General features: G+C 69.9%; 2 protein-coding genes across 8 annotated transcripts in view; one reads left to right on the top strand and one right to left on the bottom strand.

The window, feature by feature from the left end:
- CFAP298 (cilia and flagella associated protein 298) overlaps nucleotides 1-16702 on the top strand; it is a 27245-nt gene extending 10543 nt beyond the window's left edge. Inside the window, exon 8 of the mRNA XM_045578390.1 lies at nucleotides 16661-16702. The gene's annotated coding sequence lies outside the window, so the exon portion shown is untranslated. The remainder of the gene's footprint in view (nucleotides 1-16660) is intronic.
- EVA1C (eva-1 homolog C) overlaps nucleotides 4420-16702 on the bottom strand; it is a 29564-nt gene continuing 17281 nt past the window's right edge. For 5 of the 7 annotated variants that reach the window (XM_045578385.1, XM_045578384.1, XM_045578386.1 and 2 more), the window contains 5 exons: nucleotides 16095-16244; nucleotides 9984-10127; nucleotides 8214-8300; nucleotides 6424-6516; nucleotides 4420-4922 (listed from right to left, as the gene is read on the bottom strand). In XM_045578385.1, coding sequence (XP_045434341.1) covers nucleotides 4546-4922; nucleotides 6424-6516; nucleotides 8214-8300; nucleotides 9984-10127; nucleotides 16095-16244 — 851 coding nt within the window. In that variant the 3' untranslated portion in view covers nucleotides 4420-4545. The remainder of the gene's footprint in view (nucleotides 4923-6423; nucleotides 6517-8213; nucleotides 8301-9983; nucleotides 10128-16094; nucleotides 16245-16702) is intronic. The other 2 variants (XM_036429057.2, XM_036429058.2) reach the window with 2 other exon arrangements.

Here is a 16702-nt window from a genome sequence, read left to right as displayed (position 1 = left end):
CCCGGAGTAAGACTGTGAGTCACTGACCGGGAACCCGGCCCCACCTCGAACCCGGTCCCTCCTGGAACCCGGCCCCCCTCACCCCGGCCGCCCACTGCCTCCGTCTGTGGAACGAGAGGAAGTGACGGGCTCTCTCTTCCGAAGGCCTCGGGCCTCGGGCGCGGGGCGGGTGGGGAAGGCGCCGGAATTGGCACACGACCCGTCGCTTTCCTCTCTTTGTCCGGCGAGGCCCGCCCTGCGTTCACGCCCGCCGGCGGCTGCCCCAGCAGGAAGGCCGCCTGTTCGCTCCAGACAATCCAACCGACGTGCTGCGGCCAAGGGGGCGAGGGCAGAGGCGCCTGCGGGGAGGGCCCGCGGGCACTGCCGGTGCCACTGCTGCTCCCCGCACCACGGAGCCACGCCGCCCACGGAGCCACGCCGCCCAGCGCTGGGCTCGCTTCTCCCACGGGGCGTGGCTGCACTGGGGTCACTGCTGAGGCCTTAGGACCAGCTGGGTGCTCTCAAAACTGAAAATCAGGGCAGTTAGCCCGGGGCCCGCCCACGACGGCCTCAGGTGGGCTGCAGGGTGGGCCGCCTGAGCGAGGCTGTGGCTATGGCTCCGGCCGAGGGCACGGGCACGAGGTGCACGGAACACAGGGCCTCGGGCCTGAAGGTGGCACCCGGCCCGGGCCCGGAACCGCCAGGCAGCCCGGCCCACCCTCCCCCGGAGCTCCCGCGTCCTAACCTCTGAGCTCGCAGGACGCAGCTTCGGCTTAAGCATAACAAGCAGCATGTGACAGTTCGCCGTCAGGTGCATAAATAATGTTTTATTGGAACACGTGGCCCTCAGCACGGGTCGGCTGTGGAGCCGGGACACGCCTTCCCAGCATCTGCCATCGAAGAAAGCCACGGCCGCCCCTGCTCCACCCAGCGGAGCAGTGACCGGGCTCAGGGGCTGGGCGTCGACCTCTGACCCCGGAGGTCAGGGTTCGATTCCCAGTCAGGGCACAGGCCCGGGCGGCGGGCTCCATCCCCATTTGGGGCGTGCAGGGGGCAGCCGGTCCGTGCTTCTCTCTCATCACGGGTGTTTCTCTCTCTCCCTGTCCCTTCCTCTCTGACATCAATAAAAACGTGTTTTTAAAACCCAGCAGCGGCGAGCGTGTGCGTCCTGGTGACGGTGCAGGGACGTGGCTGGCAGTGGCCCGTCCGCTCGCGGGAAGAGGGGCCGCGGCCCCGGCGCCTGCGGCCGGCGTGGGAGCGATGGCGGCGCCGGGAAAGCGTGGCATAGGCGTGGCCCGCTCCCCCTCAGCGGGACGGTAACCGTGTCCCCGCTCCCCCTCAGCGGGACGGTAACCGTGTCCCCGCTCCCTCGGCGGACGGTAACCGTGTCCCCGCTCCCTCAGCGGACGGTAAACCGTGTCCCCGCTCCCTCAGCGGACGGGTAAACCTTGTCCCGCTCCCTCAGGGACGGTAACCGTGTCCCCGCTCCCTCAGCGGACGGTAACCGTGGTCCCCGCTCCCATCAGCGGACGGTAAACCGTGCCCCCGCTCCCTCAGCGGACGGTAAACCGTGTCCCCGCTCCCTCGGCGGACGGTAACCGTGTGGCCCGCTCCCTCAGCGGGACGGTAACCGTGTCCCCGCTCCCCCAGCGGACGGTAACCGTGTCCCCGCTCCCTCAGCGGACGGTAACCGTGTCCCCGCTCCCCTCAGCGGACGGTAAACCGTGTGGCCCGCTTCCTCAGCGGACGGTAACCGTGTCCCCGCTCCCTCACGGCACGGTAACCGGGTCCCCGCTCCCCCTCAGCGGACGGTAACCGTGTCCCCGCTCCCTCAGCGGACGGTAACCGTGTCCCCGCTCCCTCAGCGGACGGTAAACCGTGTGGCCCGCTCCCCCAGCGGGAGGTAACCGTGTCCCCCGCTCCCCTCAGCGGACGGTAAACCGTGTCCCCCGCTCCCCCTCAGCGGGACGGTAACCGTGTCCCCCGCTCCCTCAGCGGGACGGTAACCGTGTCCCCGCTCCCCCTCAGCGGACGGTAACCGTGTCCCCGCGCACCCCTCAGCGGACGGTAACCGTGTCCCCGCCCCCTCAGCGGACGGTAACCGTGTCCCCGCTCCCTCAGCGGACGGTAACCGTGTCCCCGCTCCCTCGGCGGACGGTAACCGTGTCCCCGCTCCCCCTCAGCGGACGGTAACCGTGTCCCCGCTCCCCCAGCAGACGGGTAACCCGTGTGCCCCGCTCCCTCAGCGGACGGTAAACCGTGTTCCCCGCCCCCCCTCAGCGGACGGTAAACCGTGTCCCCGCGCCCTCAGCGGACGGTAACCGTGTCCCGCTCCCCCTCGCGGACGGTAACCGTGTTCCCCGCTTCCCCTCAGCGGTACGGTAACCGTGTCCCCCGCCCCTCAGCGGACGGTAAACGTGTCCGCCCGCTCCCCTCAGCGGACGGTACCGTTCCCCGCGCCCTCAGCGGACGGTAACGTGTCCCCGTCCTCAGCGGACGGTAACCGTGTCCGCGCTCCCTCAGCGGACGGTAACCGTGTCCCCCGCTCCCTCAGCGGACGGTAAACCGTGGCCCCGCTCCCTCATGGCGGACGGTAAACCGGGTCCCCGCTCCCTCAGCGGACGGTAAACCGTTGTCCCCGCTCCCTCAGTGAACGGTAACCGTGTCCCCGCATCCCCTCAGCGGACGGTACCGGGTGGCCCGCTCCCCCTCAGCGGACGGTAACCGTGTCCCCGCTCCCCTCAGCGGGACCGGTAACCGTGTCCCCGCTCCCCTCAGTGGACGGTAACCGTGTGGCCCCGCTGCCCTCAGCGGACGGTAACCGTGTCCCCGCTACCCCTCAGCGGGACGGTAACCGGGGTCCCCGCTCCCACGCAGCGGGAACGGTAACCGTGTCCCCGCTCCCTCAGCGGACGGTAACCGTGTCCCCGCTCCCCCTCAGCGGACGGTAACCGTGTCCCCGCTCCCTCAGCGGACGGTAACCGTGTCCCCGCTCCCCCTCAGCGGGACGGTAACCGTGCCACCCGCTCCCTCAGCGACGGTACCGTGTCCCCCCTCCCTCAGCGGACGGTAACCGTGTCCCCGCTCCCCCTCAGCGGACGGTAACCGTGTCCCCGCTCCCCCTCAGCGGACGGTAACCGTGTCCCCGCTCCCTCAGCGGGACGGTAACCGTGTGGCCCGCTCCCTCAGCGGACGGTAACCGTGTCCCCGCTCCCCCTCAGCGGACGGTAACCGTGTCCCCGCTCCCCCTCAGCGGACGGTAACCGTGTACACCGCTCCCTCAGCGGACGGTAAACGTGTCCCCGCTCCCTCAGCGACGTAAACCGTTTTGGGTTGAGGGTATTCACGCTCCCCTCATCGGTACAGTAACCGTGTCCCGCTCACCTCAGCGGGACGGTAAACCGTGTCCCCGCTCCCCCTCAGCGGACGGTAACCGTGGTCCCCGCTCCCTCAGCGGACGGTAACCGTGTCCCCGCTCCCTCAGCGGACGGTAACCGTGTCCCCGCTCCCTCAGCGGACGGTAACCGTGTCCCCGCTCCCTCAGCGGGACGGTAACCGTGTCCCCGCTCCCTCAGCGGACGGTAACCGTGTCCCCGCTCCCTCAGCGGGACGGTAACCGTGTGGCCCGCTGCCGCCCTCATCGACGGTAACCGTGTCCCCGCTCCCCCTCAGCGGACCGTAACCGTGTCCCCGCTCCCTCAGCGGACGGTAACCGTGTCCCCGCTCCCTCGGCGGGACGGTAACCGTGTGCCCCGCTCCCTCAGCGGACCGGTAAACGCGGTCCCGCTCCCCCTCAGCGGACGGTAACCGTGTCCCCGCTCCCCCTCAGCGGGACGGTAACCGTGTCCCCGCTCCCCCTCAGCGGACAGTAACCGTGTCCCCGCTCCCCCTCAGCGGACGGTAACCGTGTCCCCGCTCCCTCAGCGGACGGTAACCGTGTCCCCGCTCCCCCTCAGCGGGACGGTAACCGTGTCCCCGCTCCCTCGGCGGGACGGTAACCGTGTCCCCGCGGAGAAGGAGCTTCAGCAAACAGGACATTCAGGACGCCCTCCTGGTTTACACCGACCCTGAAGTGTGCTTTGAGCGCAATCTGGCTTCCCTGGGTTTGGACGGCACAAGTCTCCTTCACAGAAGGAACCAGCGGGACAGACCGGCCTGGGCGGGCTCGGTCGGACACGGGCCCCGGGCGGCTGCTCGGGTCAGGGGGCCCGGCGGCTGCTCGTCCGGACACGGGACCCCGGCGGCTCGGGCGGACACGAGGCCCGGTGGGGCTGCTCGGTGGTCGACAAGGGGCCCCGCGGCTGCTCGGAAATCGGACACGGGGCCCCGGGCGGCTGCTCGGTCAGGGGGGCCCCGGGCGGCTGCTCGGTCGGACACGGGGCCCCGGGCGGCTGCTCGGTCGGACACGGGGCCCCGGGCGGCTGCTCGGTCGGACACGGGGCCCGGGCGGCTGCTCGGTCGGACACGGGGCCCCGGGCGGCTGCTCGGTCGGACACGGGGCCCCGGGCGGCTGCTCGGTCGGACACGGGGCCCCGGGCGGGCTCAGTCGGATGCCGAGGGGCCGGCTCAGTAGAAGGGGCCGGTGCTCCGGGGCACGGAGGTGTCCAGGCCGCTGTTCATCCAAATCTCCTGGATGATCTGCTCCCTGCGCTCGATCCTCTCCGCCAGCTCCGCGGCCTCGAGGGCGGTGTACGCGGGGTGCGCGGTCCTGCGGAGGCCGGGCGGCTCCCCGGGGAGGCTGGAGCCGGAGGAGGCCTCGCTCCCGTCCGCGTCCTCGCTGTCCTCCGAGGCCCCGTCGCCGGCGGCCACCAGGCGCTCCCGCGCCCCCCGCAGGGCCTGCAGGTCCCGGGCGCAGGACACCCGGGCCACCAGGGCGCACAGCGTGAGGGCCAGCCCGACGCCAACGCTGGACACGAAGAGCAGGGCGGCCCGGTCGGGGTGGGCTGCGGGGCGAGGGCGGGAGAGGGCGGTCAGGTGCGGGGAGGGGGGAGGACGGGTCAGGGGCGGGGAGCGGGGAGGACGGGTCAGGGGCGGGGAGGGGGGAGGGGGGGGGATGGGTCAGGGGTGGGGAGGGGGAGGACAGGTCAGTGCGGGGAGGGGGAGGGGGCGAGGGAGAATGGGTCAGGGCAGGAGAAGGGAAGGAGAGGGAGGGAGGGGGGAGGGCTGTGGGGAGGAGAAGGGAAGGAGAGGGAGGGACGTGGGGAGGGCTGTGGGGAGGAGAAGGGAAGGAGAGGGAGGGAGGGGGGGAGGGCTGTGGGGAGGAGAAGGGAAGGAGAGGGAGGGAGGGGGGGAGGGCTGTGGGGAGGGCTCGGCAGGAGCCAGAGCCGAGGCCGGGCCTGGGCAGTGCCTGCAGACCACGGTCCCTCTGGGATCGCAGACCTGGGAATGCAAGAGGGTCTGGACATGGGTCACTAATGTGTGTGCCTGAGAGGACACGGAGCAGAGGGTCCCCCTGAGGTCAAACTCAGGCTGCCTCTCCCTCGCTGTGTGACTGCCCGGAGGACACCCCCCCGGGACTCAGCCTCCACGTCTGTGAAATGGGCTCACAGCACCTGCCCACTGAGGTCTCAGGATGGGGCGGGCTAATCCCGACAAAGCTACCAGCACACGCAGGGAGTGGCTATCCGTAGCAGTCAACGCCGAAAAGTTAACTTACACAGAGTTTAAAGGGGCATGTAAGAACCAGTGTGTGACATAAGCAAAGCGCCATGCCTTCTAGATTAAAAAGAAAATGCAGCCCGGCCAGCATGGCTCAGTGGACAGGGTCAGCCTGTGGACTGAAGGGACCCGGGTTCGATTCCCATCAGGGCCCAGGCCCAGTGGGGGGCGCGCAGGAGGCAGCCGGCCCAGGATTCTCCCTCTTCGTTGATGTTTCCCTCTCCCTCTCCCTTCCTCCCTGTCGTCAGTGAAAATACTTTCATATAAAGGAGGCCGGGGGTGTGGCCCGTTCGGCCGCCGGTGCTGCTGGGACTCCGCCAGGCGGCCGGGCCGCGGGCCTGCCTCACCGAGCCGGCTCGGCTCTGCCCATCGGCAGGCTGGGCCCCGCTGGCCCTCGCGGGGAAGATTAGCGGGAAACCTGGCAACCGTGACGGGAGCGGGTGACTCAGGGCTCAGTCTGCGCAGGGCACGGCCTGTCTTGCTGGCCGGGCGGTGGAATGCACTAATCCGCTTCCCACAGCCGTCCGAGCGGGAAGCGCATTCCTGGGCGCCCACGGCTCACAGCACCGGGCGCGGGCACGGACCACCCCCCGGGGCGTGACTGCCCGGCTGCCTCCCCCGCCCCCACCCGCCCCGGGTCCCCCGTCGGCCGGCCGAGCGGAACCAGGTCCCAGCCGGCGATAGCAGGCAGGTCGGCGTGATGGCCTCCCACAGCCAGCGAGGGGCGCCGTCTGCCCGTCCGCCCGCCTGCGGGCGCCCAGCTCCCCGCGCCCCTGGGCCACCCACCTCGGATGTAGGCGAAGGCGGCCAGGGAGCTGCTGACCATGACGCCCTCCTTCCTCCGGACCCCGGACTCCCGGGGGTCCTCGGGGCCGGCACCTGTGCGGACAGACAGCCGTGAGGCGAGCGCCCAGCTCGGCGCCCGCTGGGGGCCCGGGGCCCGAGGTCGCCCGTCCGCACAAACGCCAGAGGGTCCTGGGCTCATTCCCTGTGCATCCCCGGCCCCGTCGGGGTGCATGCCGGAGGCAACCAGGCGATGTGCCTCTTACATAGATGTTTCTCTCTCCTCCCTCTCCCTCTCCCTCTCCTCTCCCTCTCCCCCTCCCTCTCCCCCTCTCCCGTCCCCCTCTCGCCCCCTCCCCCTCCCCCTCTCTCCCCCTCCCCCTCCCCCTCTCTCCCCCTCCCCCTCCCCCTCCCCCTCTCTCTTTCTCTCTCCCTCTCCCTCTCCCTCTCTCCCTCTCCCTCTCCCCTCTCCCTTCCCCCTCTCCCTCTCCTCTCTCTCTCCTTCTCCCTCTCCCTCTCCCTCTCCCTCTCCTCTCTCCCTCTCCCCCTTCCCCCTCTCCCTCTCCCTCTCTCCCTCTCCTCTCCCTCTCTCTCTGTCCTCTCCCTCTCCCTCTCTCTTTCTCCCTCTCCCTCTTTCCTCCCCCCTCCCCTCCCCCTCTCCGTCCTCTCCCTCTCCCTCTCCCTCTTTCCCTCCCTCTCCCCCTCCCCCCCTCTCCCTTTCTCCCTCTCCCTCCCCCTTTCTCCCTCCCCCTCCCCTCCCCCTCTCTTTTCTCCCTCCCCCTCCCCCTCCCCCCCTCCCCTCCCCCCTCCCCCTTCCACTCCCGAACTCAATGGGGAAGACCTACCCTCAGGTGAGGATTAACAAAACAAAACAAAGAACCCAAAGGAAGACTGAGCGGAGAGGAGAGCGTTAGGTCGGGGCCTGCACACGTGGAGGAAGGGGAACGTGAGCCCTGTGGCTCCGCTCACCGCCCCTCAGAGGGAGCGGTCTGCTTCCCGCCCCGGCCGCGCCCGGCCCCCCCACGGCGCCGCCCTGAGCCCCGAGGACGCCGTCAGACCGGCGGGCCGTTTCCGGGAATGACAGTGGGCCCGGCTACCCGGCGGCCTGGCCTGGGGGCTGCCTCCACGGAGCTCTGGCCCCAGCTTCCTCGGAGGGAGGCGCCGGCGGCTGGGGGGGGTCACGGGATTAGGGCAGCGGTGGAGCCCGGCGATGAGCCAGAGGGTGACTGGGTGCTGCCGGCGAGGCTGTTCCCTCACACGTGTTCTGGGAGCAACACTCAGCCTTCCGCACCCACCGGCCGGGGGCCCGGGGCTGAGCAGTGACCTCGGCACCAGGAGGTGACGGTTCGGTTCCCGGTCGGGGCACAGGCCCAGGATGCAGGCTCTGTCCCCCGAGGGAGCGGGCAGGAGGCTGGTCCGTGATTCCCTCTCATCACAGACGTTTCTCTCTCTCCCCCTTTCCCTTCCTCTCTGACATCAGTAAGAAAAAAAACCTTCCCCCCGAAGCTCAGACGGAGGCTCACGGTTCCCACCCGGATTCCCGGCGTCTGCGGAGGCGCGGGAGCCCGGCCCGGGCACGGAAGCCTGGAGGGCCTCCAGGAGGCGGAGGGCGCTCGGGCCGGCAGCCTCACCCTGCAGGCACCCAGGGGTCCTGGGAGACGATCTCGTTCGAATGGAACCGGGGGAGGTCTAATTCTGGGGGTGATTTAAAGAGGACAGCGTGGCCCGCGGCCGCCGTCGCGCGGGGTGACCCGCCCTCCCCCCGCGGCCCAGGGCCCGCAGCCCCACGGTACCCCGGTCGCCGTCCGCGTCCTCCTGCTTCGGGGAAGGGGCCGGCTCGGCGAGGGCGGGGTCCAGCGCGGACAGGATGGTCCTGGGCACTGAGAGCGGGGAGAGAGAGTAAAGCCTCAGAGGCAGGACACGCAGGGGCCACGGGCTTGGCCACGCCAGGGGGACAGCCCTGTGGCTGCGGCAGAAACCCGTGGCCTTAAGGGCCGTGACGTGGCCCAGCGGCCCCGGCGTCCGGACGGCACTAAACCTTGAACCCCTCCCCGAATGAAACCTTGGTGTCAGGCTGGGGCAGCGGAGACGTCAGGAAAGAGCCCTGACCTGGCCGGGGCTGTGCTCGGAGGGCCGTCTGGCCTGGGCCCCAGCGCCTCCCCCGGTCCCGGCACACACCCGGCTCCGGCTCCGGCTCCGGCTCCGGCTCCGGCTCCGGCTCCGGCTCCGGCGGAGTACGGGAGGCACCGATGGACATTTCTCTCCCCCCTCTCCTCCTCCTCCCTCTCCTCTCCCTCCTCCTCCTCCTCCTTTCTCTCAAGTCAATAAACATGCTCCCAAGTGAGGATTGAAAACCAGCAAGAAGAGAGGAAGAGCTGAAACCGGTGTGGCTCAGTGGTAGAGCGTCGGCCTGCGGACTGAAAGGTCCCGGGTTCGATTCCGGTCAAGGGCATGTACCTTGGTTGCGGGCACATCCCCGGGTGGGGGTGTGCAGGAGGCAGCTGGTCGATGTTTCTAGCTCTCTCTCCCTCTCCCGTCCTCTCTGTAAAAAATCAATAAGATATATTTAAAAAAGAAGAAGAAGGAGGAAGAAGAAGAAGGAAGAAGGAAGAAGAGAGGAAGAAGCAGCAGGTTGAACTCTGGGCCCTGAGAATTCTGCGAGTCACAGACTCCGCCTCCGTCACCTGCTCCTCTGACTGGCGGCTGCGATCAGGCACCAGCCACCGGGGCCTTTTTTTTTTCTTCTCTTTTTAAAAAAATATATTTGTTGTTTTTTCACAGAGAGGAAGGGAGAGGGATAGAGTTAGAAACATCGATGAGAGAGAAACATCGATCAGCTGCTTCTTGCACATCCCCCACTGGGGATGTGCCCGCAACCCAGGTCCATGCCCTTGCCCGGAATCGAACCCGGGACCCTTCAGTCCGCAGGCCGACGCTCTATCCACTGAGCCACACCGGTCTCGGCCACCGGGGCTTTTAAAATTATATTTATATTTACTGTTCTAGGCAGCGGGAGACAGAAGCATCAACGATGACGGAGAGCCATCAACTGGCTGCCCCCCACTGGGGATGGAGCCCGCAGCCCGGGCCTGTGCCCTGACCGGGAATCGAACCCTGACCTCCTGGCTCCTAGGCCGACACCCACCCCGAGCCCCGTGGCTGTCCTGCTCCTTAAACAGCAGCCCTGGCGCCGGCTCACACGCGGGCCCCGCCCTCCTCCCAGAGCCCGGCCGCCGCTTCCTTTTAAGCCGAGTTACAGGCCCGGACGGCGAGCGGGCGGGCGGCACAGGGTCCCCGGAGACACCGGCCAGGCCGCCTGGGCGGCTGACTCAGCGAGGGGGCGCGGCAGGGACTCGTCATGGAGGCCTGAAGGGCGGCCGGAGGGGCAGCCGCCTCCGGGGCCTCCGCAAGCCCAGGACACCCACTCCCGCTGGTCCCTCCTCCCACCCCGCCCCGCCTCCCGGCTGCCAGCCCGCGCCGAGAGCTTTACGCAACGTGGACCGAACTCTGCTGCTCAGTGTGAGCGCGAGGTAGCGGCCGCAGGTCCGAGGGCGCCATCTTACCGCAGGCGTAGGCGACGGTGAGGTACTTCCTGGCCCCGGGCGGGCAGGGGCTCCCGAAGTGGAGGCTGTCGACCAGGACCCGGCACCGCGGCCGCCCGTAGCACCTGCGGGCCAGCAGGTGGGCCGCCGAGTGGGACAGGCAGTCTGCGGACAGCAGGAGGGCGTGAGGCTGCGTCCTGGGGTCCGTGCACCTGCCGGGCCGTCTCCTCTGGACAGAGGCTCTGCTGGCTTCCTGTCTCAGGGAGGCCCCACAGGGCCCCGGGCCCCGGAGGATTGGCCCCCAGCAAGCCATGGGCCACGGAGCAGCAGGCCCCTGGGGGCCACAGATGATCTGCCCCCAGGGGGCCACGGGCCACGGAAGATGGTCCCCCAGAGGGCCACGGGCCACGGAGGATCGGCCCCCAGCAAGCCACGGGCCACGGAGCAGCAGGCCCCTGGGGGCCCCGGAGGATGGTCCCCCAGAGGGCCAGGTGCGGGACGCTGGCTGCCTGGGCGGCAGCGGGAGGGCCGCTGGACCCTCACGGCTCCATGGGCCCAGGCCTCCACATCGCACGCACGGGCCCACGCTCTGTGCCCGGCTCTGCCCGAACCAGCAGAACCAGCACACACCGAACGCAGGCTTTCCCTCACTGCCGACCCGGCACTCGGCACCACTTACCGTTCCTATCGAGAATCCGTCTCCCACCGCGAACCTCCGCTCCTGAGGACCGGACGGTTTCTCTCTTTTTAAAAAAATATGTACTTTTTACTGATTTCCGAGAGGAAGGGAGAGGGAGACAGAGAAACATCCACGATGAGAATCACGGACCGGCTGCCTCCTGCACGCCCCACACGGGGACGGAGCCCACAACCCGGGCCTGTGCCCCGACCGGGATCGAACCCTGACCTCCTGGTTCCTAGGTCGACGCTCGACCACGGAGCCAGGCCGGCCAGGCCCAGTTTAGAACTCCGTCTCGGACAACGGCCCCGAGCGCAGGGTGGCCCGGCGGGTGTCAGCCCCGTCCGACCCGGTCGCCTGGCATCTTCCTGAGGACGCACTCCGGGTCCTCACCCTCCCGCCGGGACAAGCCCCTCGCTGCCACGTGGCCCAGAGGCAGAACTGCCTCCCTCGGTGTCTCAGTCTCCGCTCGGCCGTGTGGCTCAGTGGTCAGCGACTCCCTCTCCTTCTCCTTCCTCTCTGAAATCAATAAAATACATTTTAAGAACGCTTTTTAAAAAATAAAGCCGTCTTTCCCTCCCTGCCTGGTTCTGGCCCCCCCCCATGTGATGGCGAAGGAGGTAAACACACCCCCCGTGTGATGGCGGACGCCCCCCCACCCCGTGTGATGGCGGACGAGGGCCCCCCCGTGTGATGGCGGACGAGGGCCCCTCCCCCGTGTGATGGCGGACGAGGGCCCCCCCGTGTGATGGCGGACGGGCCCCCCCCCACCCTGTGATGGCGGACGAGGCCCCGTTTGGTTTCTGGCCTCCTGGCCGCTGCTCGGCGCGGCGAGCGGCCCTCAGAACCTGCGGGCACGTGGGTGACGGGCTGCCCGCCAGGCGGCCGTGGCAGCAGGGCCCGGGCCTGTTTCCGCCCGCAGAGCCGGGCCTGCCCGCACTGGGCCCGGACGCCCTCCCTGAGGCCGGGCAGCGGCCCTCCTCACTGCAGAAGCAGCAGGTCCGGGCGTCCACCCAGGAAGCATGGCTGCGGCGGACGGCGTGTCCCTGGGACGCCCGCCAGGGGCCGTCCGGGAGCGTTCCCGTGGGCCCGGCCGGGTGGCTCAGTGGTTACACCGGCTGCAAGCTCTGGGTTCAGTTCCCGTCAGGCACAGGCCCGAGATGCAGGCTCGATCCCCAGCAGGAGGCGTGCAGGGGGCAGCTGATCCGTGATTCTCTCACGTCCATGTTTCTCTCTGTGTCTCTCTTTCTCTCTCCTCCCTCCCTTCTGTCCTCTGAAACCAGCGGGAAAGGCCCGCAGGTGAGGACTGACAGGAAGAAGGGGAATTGGAACCTCTTCCTCGGGGAGCTCTGCGGCCTGGGGGGCGCCCCCAGGAGGCCCGATGGCGAGGCCCGGACACGCCCTCCCCGCCCCCGTCTGCGGGCGCTGCTCCCGACCCCGACTCCCGGCCGTCCCCACCGGGTGCCCGGGCGGCCGGGCTCCGAGCCACCGCAGCCTCCGGGGGACAGCACCTGACCTCTCCGAGGCCGTGACCTCTCCTCCGAGGCCGTGACCTCTCCTCCGAGGCCGTGACCTCTCCTCCGAGGCCGTGACCTCTCCGAGGGGACAGCACCATGACCTCTCTGAGGCCGTGACCTCTCCAGGGCCGTGACCTCTCCAAGGCCGTGACCTCTCCGAGGCCGTGACCTCTCCTCCGAGGCCGTGACCTCTCCTCCGAGGCCGTGACCTCTCCGGGGCCGTGACCTCTCCAGGGCCGTGACCTCTCCTCCGAGGCCGTGACCTCTCCTCCGAGGTGTGACCTCTCCTCCGAGGCCGTGACCTCTCCGGGGCCGTGACCTCTCCGAGGCCGTGACCTCTCCGAGGCCGTGACCTCTCCGGGGCCGTGACCTCTCCAAGGCCGTGACCTCTCCGAGGCCGTGACCTCTCCGGGGCCGTGACCTCTCCGGGGCCGTGACCTCTCCGAGGCCGTGACCTCTCCGGGGCCGTGACCTCTCCGGGGCCGTGACCTCTCTGAGCCGGGAGAGGCCCGCCCCCCCAGGCAGGTCTCCTGCAGGCCCTGCTGCCCGGGTAGGAGCACGGCCCTGCCTCTGGGGTGGGGCTGCGGTCTGCGGGAGCTGCGAGCAGAACACACACACACACACACACACACACACGGCTGCCCTCGGATGTGGACACACACATAGACACACACACACACACACACAGCTGTGCTCGGATGTGGACACACACACACACACACACACACACGGCTGCCCTTGGATGTGGCCACACACATAGACACTCACACACACACACACACACACACACGGCTGTGCTCGGATGTGGACACACACACACACACACACACACACACGGCTACCCTCGGATGTGGCCACACACATAGACACACACACACACACACACGGCTATGCTCAGATGTGGACACACACACACACACACACACACAGGGCTGCCCTCGGATGTGGACACACACATAGACACACACATACACACACACACACACACACACACGGCTGTGCTCGGATGTGGACACACACACACACACACACACACACACAGGGCTGCCCTCAGATGTGGCCACACACATAGACACACACACACACACACACGGCTGTGCTCGGATGTGGACACACACACACACACACACACACACACACACACGGCTGCCCTCGGATGTGGCCGCAGGCATGTTTGGCTTGGCTCACTCCGTGTTCTGAAAGTGGGAACATTTCACACGAAGAGAAAGCAGACAGGGTTTCCGGTCTCCCTGCGGCCAGAGCGGGGACCACACGGGCTCATCCAGCCGCGTCATCCTGCGCCGGGCACCTGGGGGCAGCTCCCCACCCACAGCCCCACCGGCCCCCGCCTCCTCCCGGGACCGGAGCTCAGGGCCGCCCCCCGGTGAGCCTCCTGCGGGCCCGTCCGTCTGCGAGGACAGAGCACGCCTCGGGGGCTGGGGGCCCTCGGCGACACGCCTCGGGGGCCCTCGGCGACACGCCTCGGGGGCCCTCAGTGACACGCCACGGGGGCTGGGGGCCCTCGGCGACACGCCATGGGGGCTGGGGGCCCTCGGCGACACGCCACGGGGGCTGGGGGCCCTCAGTGACACGCCTCGGGGGCTGGGGGCCCTCGGCGACACGCCACGGGGGCTGGGGGCCCTCGGCGACACGCCACGGGGGCTGGGGGCCCTCAGTGACACGCCTCGGGGGCTGGGGGCCCTCGACGACATGCCACGGGGGCTGGGGGCCCTCGGTGACACGCCTCGGGGGCTGGGGGCCCTCGGCGACACGCCACGGGGGCAGGGGGCCCTCGGCGACACGCCTCGGGGGCTGGGGGCCCTCGGCGACACGCCACGGGGGCCCTCAGTGACACGCCTCGGGGGCTGGGGGCCCTCGGTGACACGCCACGGGGGCTGGGGGCCCTCGGCGACACGCCTCGGGGGCTGGGGGCCCTCGGCGACACGCCTCGGGGGCCCTCAGTGACACGCCTCGGGGGCTGGGGGCCCTCGGCGACACGCCACGGAGGACGGCGATGGCCGTGCGGGCTGAGGACGCTCCCGGCCGGGGGCGGAGCTGTGCACAGGCCCCGGGCGGGCTGAGGGGTGCTCCAGGGCCGTGCGGCCGAGGGGCCGGACCCCGGGGAGCCAGGGTATAAATGCAGGGGGGTGGGGAGATCGCGAGAGAGGAGTGGGGGGCCACTGGGCACTCAGAGACCAGCCGGCAGGTCCCAGGGAAAGGTGCCCGCTCCCTGCCAGCCCCTCCCGCTGCCCCGCCCGCCAGGTCCTGGCCACTGGCAGAGGGCAAGATGGAGGGAAAGGCTGACCCCTCACCTCAGGAGCCTCAGGGTGCAGGGCGGAGCTCCGGGCTGGGAGGGCGGGCGGGGTGGGGGTGGGGGTGGGGGTGGGGGTGGGGTGGGGTGGAAGGAGGATGCCCAGGTGTTTTCCCCTGAGACTCACAGGGGGCGCCGACTCCACGCAGACCAGCCCCTCCCGGCCACAGGGCCCTCCTCCCATCGGAGCCCAGAGCTGCTGGCCGGGGCCCCTCGGACCCGGGGCCTGTGTCCAGCCAGGTGTCTGCTGCTGCCTTCCCAGGGGACTGGCACCTTCCCCGTTAGGCCGCAGCCCGCCGCCTCCTGGGACAGGGCCGAGGTGCTGAGCGTGCGCCTCCGGCCGCAGCCACCCCTTCCCGCCCAGTTCATCCGCCCAAACCTGCGCCCGGCGGGCCGCGGGGTCCCGCTGGGCACCGTGCCCCCCCAACGGGAGGATGGCGCCCGCCGGCCGTGAGGCTCAGCGGCTGAGCGCGACCCATGAGCCAGGAGGTCAGGGTTCGATTCCCAGCAGGGCACAGGCGGGTTGCGGGCTCAGGCGTGCAGGAGGCAGCGGTCCATGATTCTCTCTCTTCACGGATGTTTCTCTCTCCCTCTCTAGTCCGCCCTGAAGTAAGTTTTTAAAAAGAAGGAATGGCCGCTGTGAGCGGACAGACGGTGCGGGGCCCCGGGTCAGAGGCAGCCTGGGGCAGGGTGCCCCGTGAGGACTGGGAGGGGCCCGTCTGACACAGAGGCAGGGGGCGGCGGCGTCCGAACACGCCTGTTACCCGAGAGGGGACGGGGAGCAGGACTCGCTGGTCGCTCCTGGGCACCGGGCGGGGTGCCCCTCACCTCGGCCCTCCTGGCCCTCCCCCCAGACCTCAGGCAGAGCGGCCGCTGCCCCTCGGCCCGCCGGGTGTGGTCTGCCTCAGACACCGCCAGCACCCCGTCAGCGGGGTCCGCCCTGAAAGCAGGGGATTCCGGAAAAGGATCCGATTCCCCGGGGCTGCCGCCTGGGTCCCGGAGCCGGACTCAGAGGTGGGCACAGGCCCCCGAGGACGCAGACTCCAGCCCTGCACCCGTCAGTGGTGCCCTCTCCCGGGCCTCTCACCGGCCGCTCCTCCGGAGAATCCCGACTAATCCTGCTGCGGAGGACGGGAGGGGGCTCAGGCCGGCGAGGCTGCGGCCTCGGCTCTAACCCAGGCTCCTCGCACACTGAGCGGCCTCGGAGGGCCGGCGGGTCCCAGCCCCACACCGTCCCAGGGACTTGCCCCTCTCCGCCTTCCGCTGCGCTCAGCCAGTTACCACCTGACCCGCCCTCCCTGCAGCCCTCCCTCCCTCCCTCTCCCCCCATGCTGTGCCCAGAGCATCCCCCCAAAACACAGCGCCTCAGCCCCTCCATCTGCTCCTCACCCCCCCCCCCCGCCCTGCTGGCAGGCCCGCCCCGGTGCACTCCGGGGCCCGGACCGGGGCCTGGCATTCAGCAGGCGTGCCATCGCTGCTCCGTGTGGCACGTGGGGGACACAGGAGCGTGGGCGGCAGGAGGCAGGTGCGGGGGCTGGTACCTCCTCGCCCTGGGCTTGCCCTCTAACCCCGTGCGAGCCCCGGGGAGCCCCACACGGCCGCGGGGAGACCACGGGGAGACCCACCGAAGGGGGGCGGCCGGGCCGCCGAGGCGCACAGGTCCGCGTCCCGGGCGCGCCGGCCGAAGGCGGCCGCGTAGATGCGCAGGGACTTGGAGGGGTGGCAGTGCAGCGTCAGCTCCTGGCCCTCGCACACCGTCTGGTTCTTCAGCTCGTCTGCGCAGGCACAAACGGGCAGTGTCAGCCCAGGGCGCCCACGGGTGCCGGCACCCAGGCCCCACCCTCCGGGCTGTGGCACCTGGGCCCCACCCTCTGGGCTGCCCACGGGGTGCTGGCACCAGGGCCCCACCTCTGGGCCACCCATGGGTGCCGCCATCCATGGGTGCCGGCACCCAGGCCCCACCCTCCGGGCTGTGGCACCCGGGCCCCGCCCTCTGGGCTGCCCACGGGGTGCTGGCACCCAGGCCCCGCCCTCCGGGCCGCCCACGGGGTGCCGGCACCAGGGCCCCACCTCTGGGCCACCCATGGGTGCCGGCACCCAGGCCCCGCCCTCCGGCGCACTGCGGGACCCCGTAGAGTGCCCTCCGAAGCCGTGGTTCAGCAGGTGCTGCGGCCAGCAGACTTCGACACAGACGGCAGCCCCGGGCTCGAGGCCATCCCCCTCCCTCGCGCGC

This window comes from Pipistrellus kuhlii, unplaced genomic scaffold, assembly GCF_014108245.1.
Source record: "Pipistrellus kuhlii isolate mPipKuh1 unplaced genomic scaffold, mPipKuh1.p scaffold_m20_p_99, whole genome shotgun sequence".
Classification (NCBI taxonomy): Eukaryota; Metazoa; Chordata; class Mammalia; order Chiroptera; family Vespertilionidae; genus Pipistrellus; species Pipistrellus kuhlii.
This window is presented reverse-complemented; position numbering and strand designations above follow the sequence as displayed.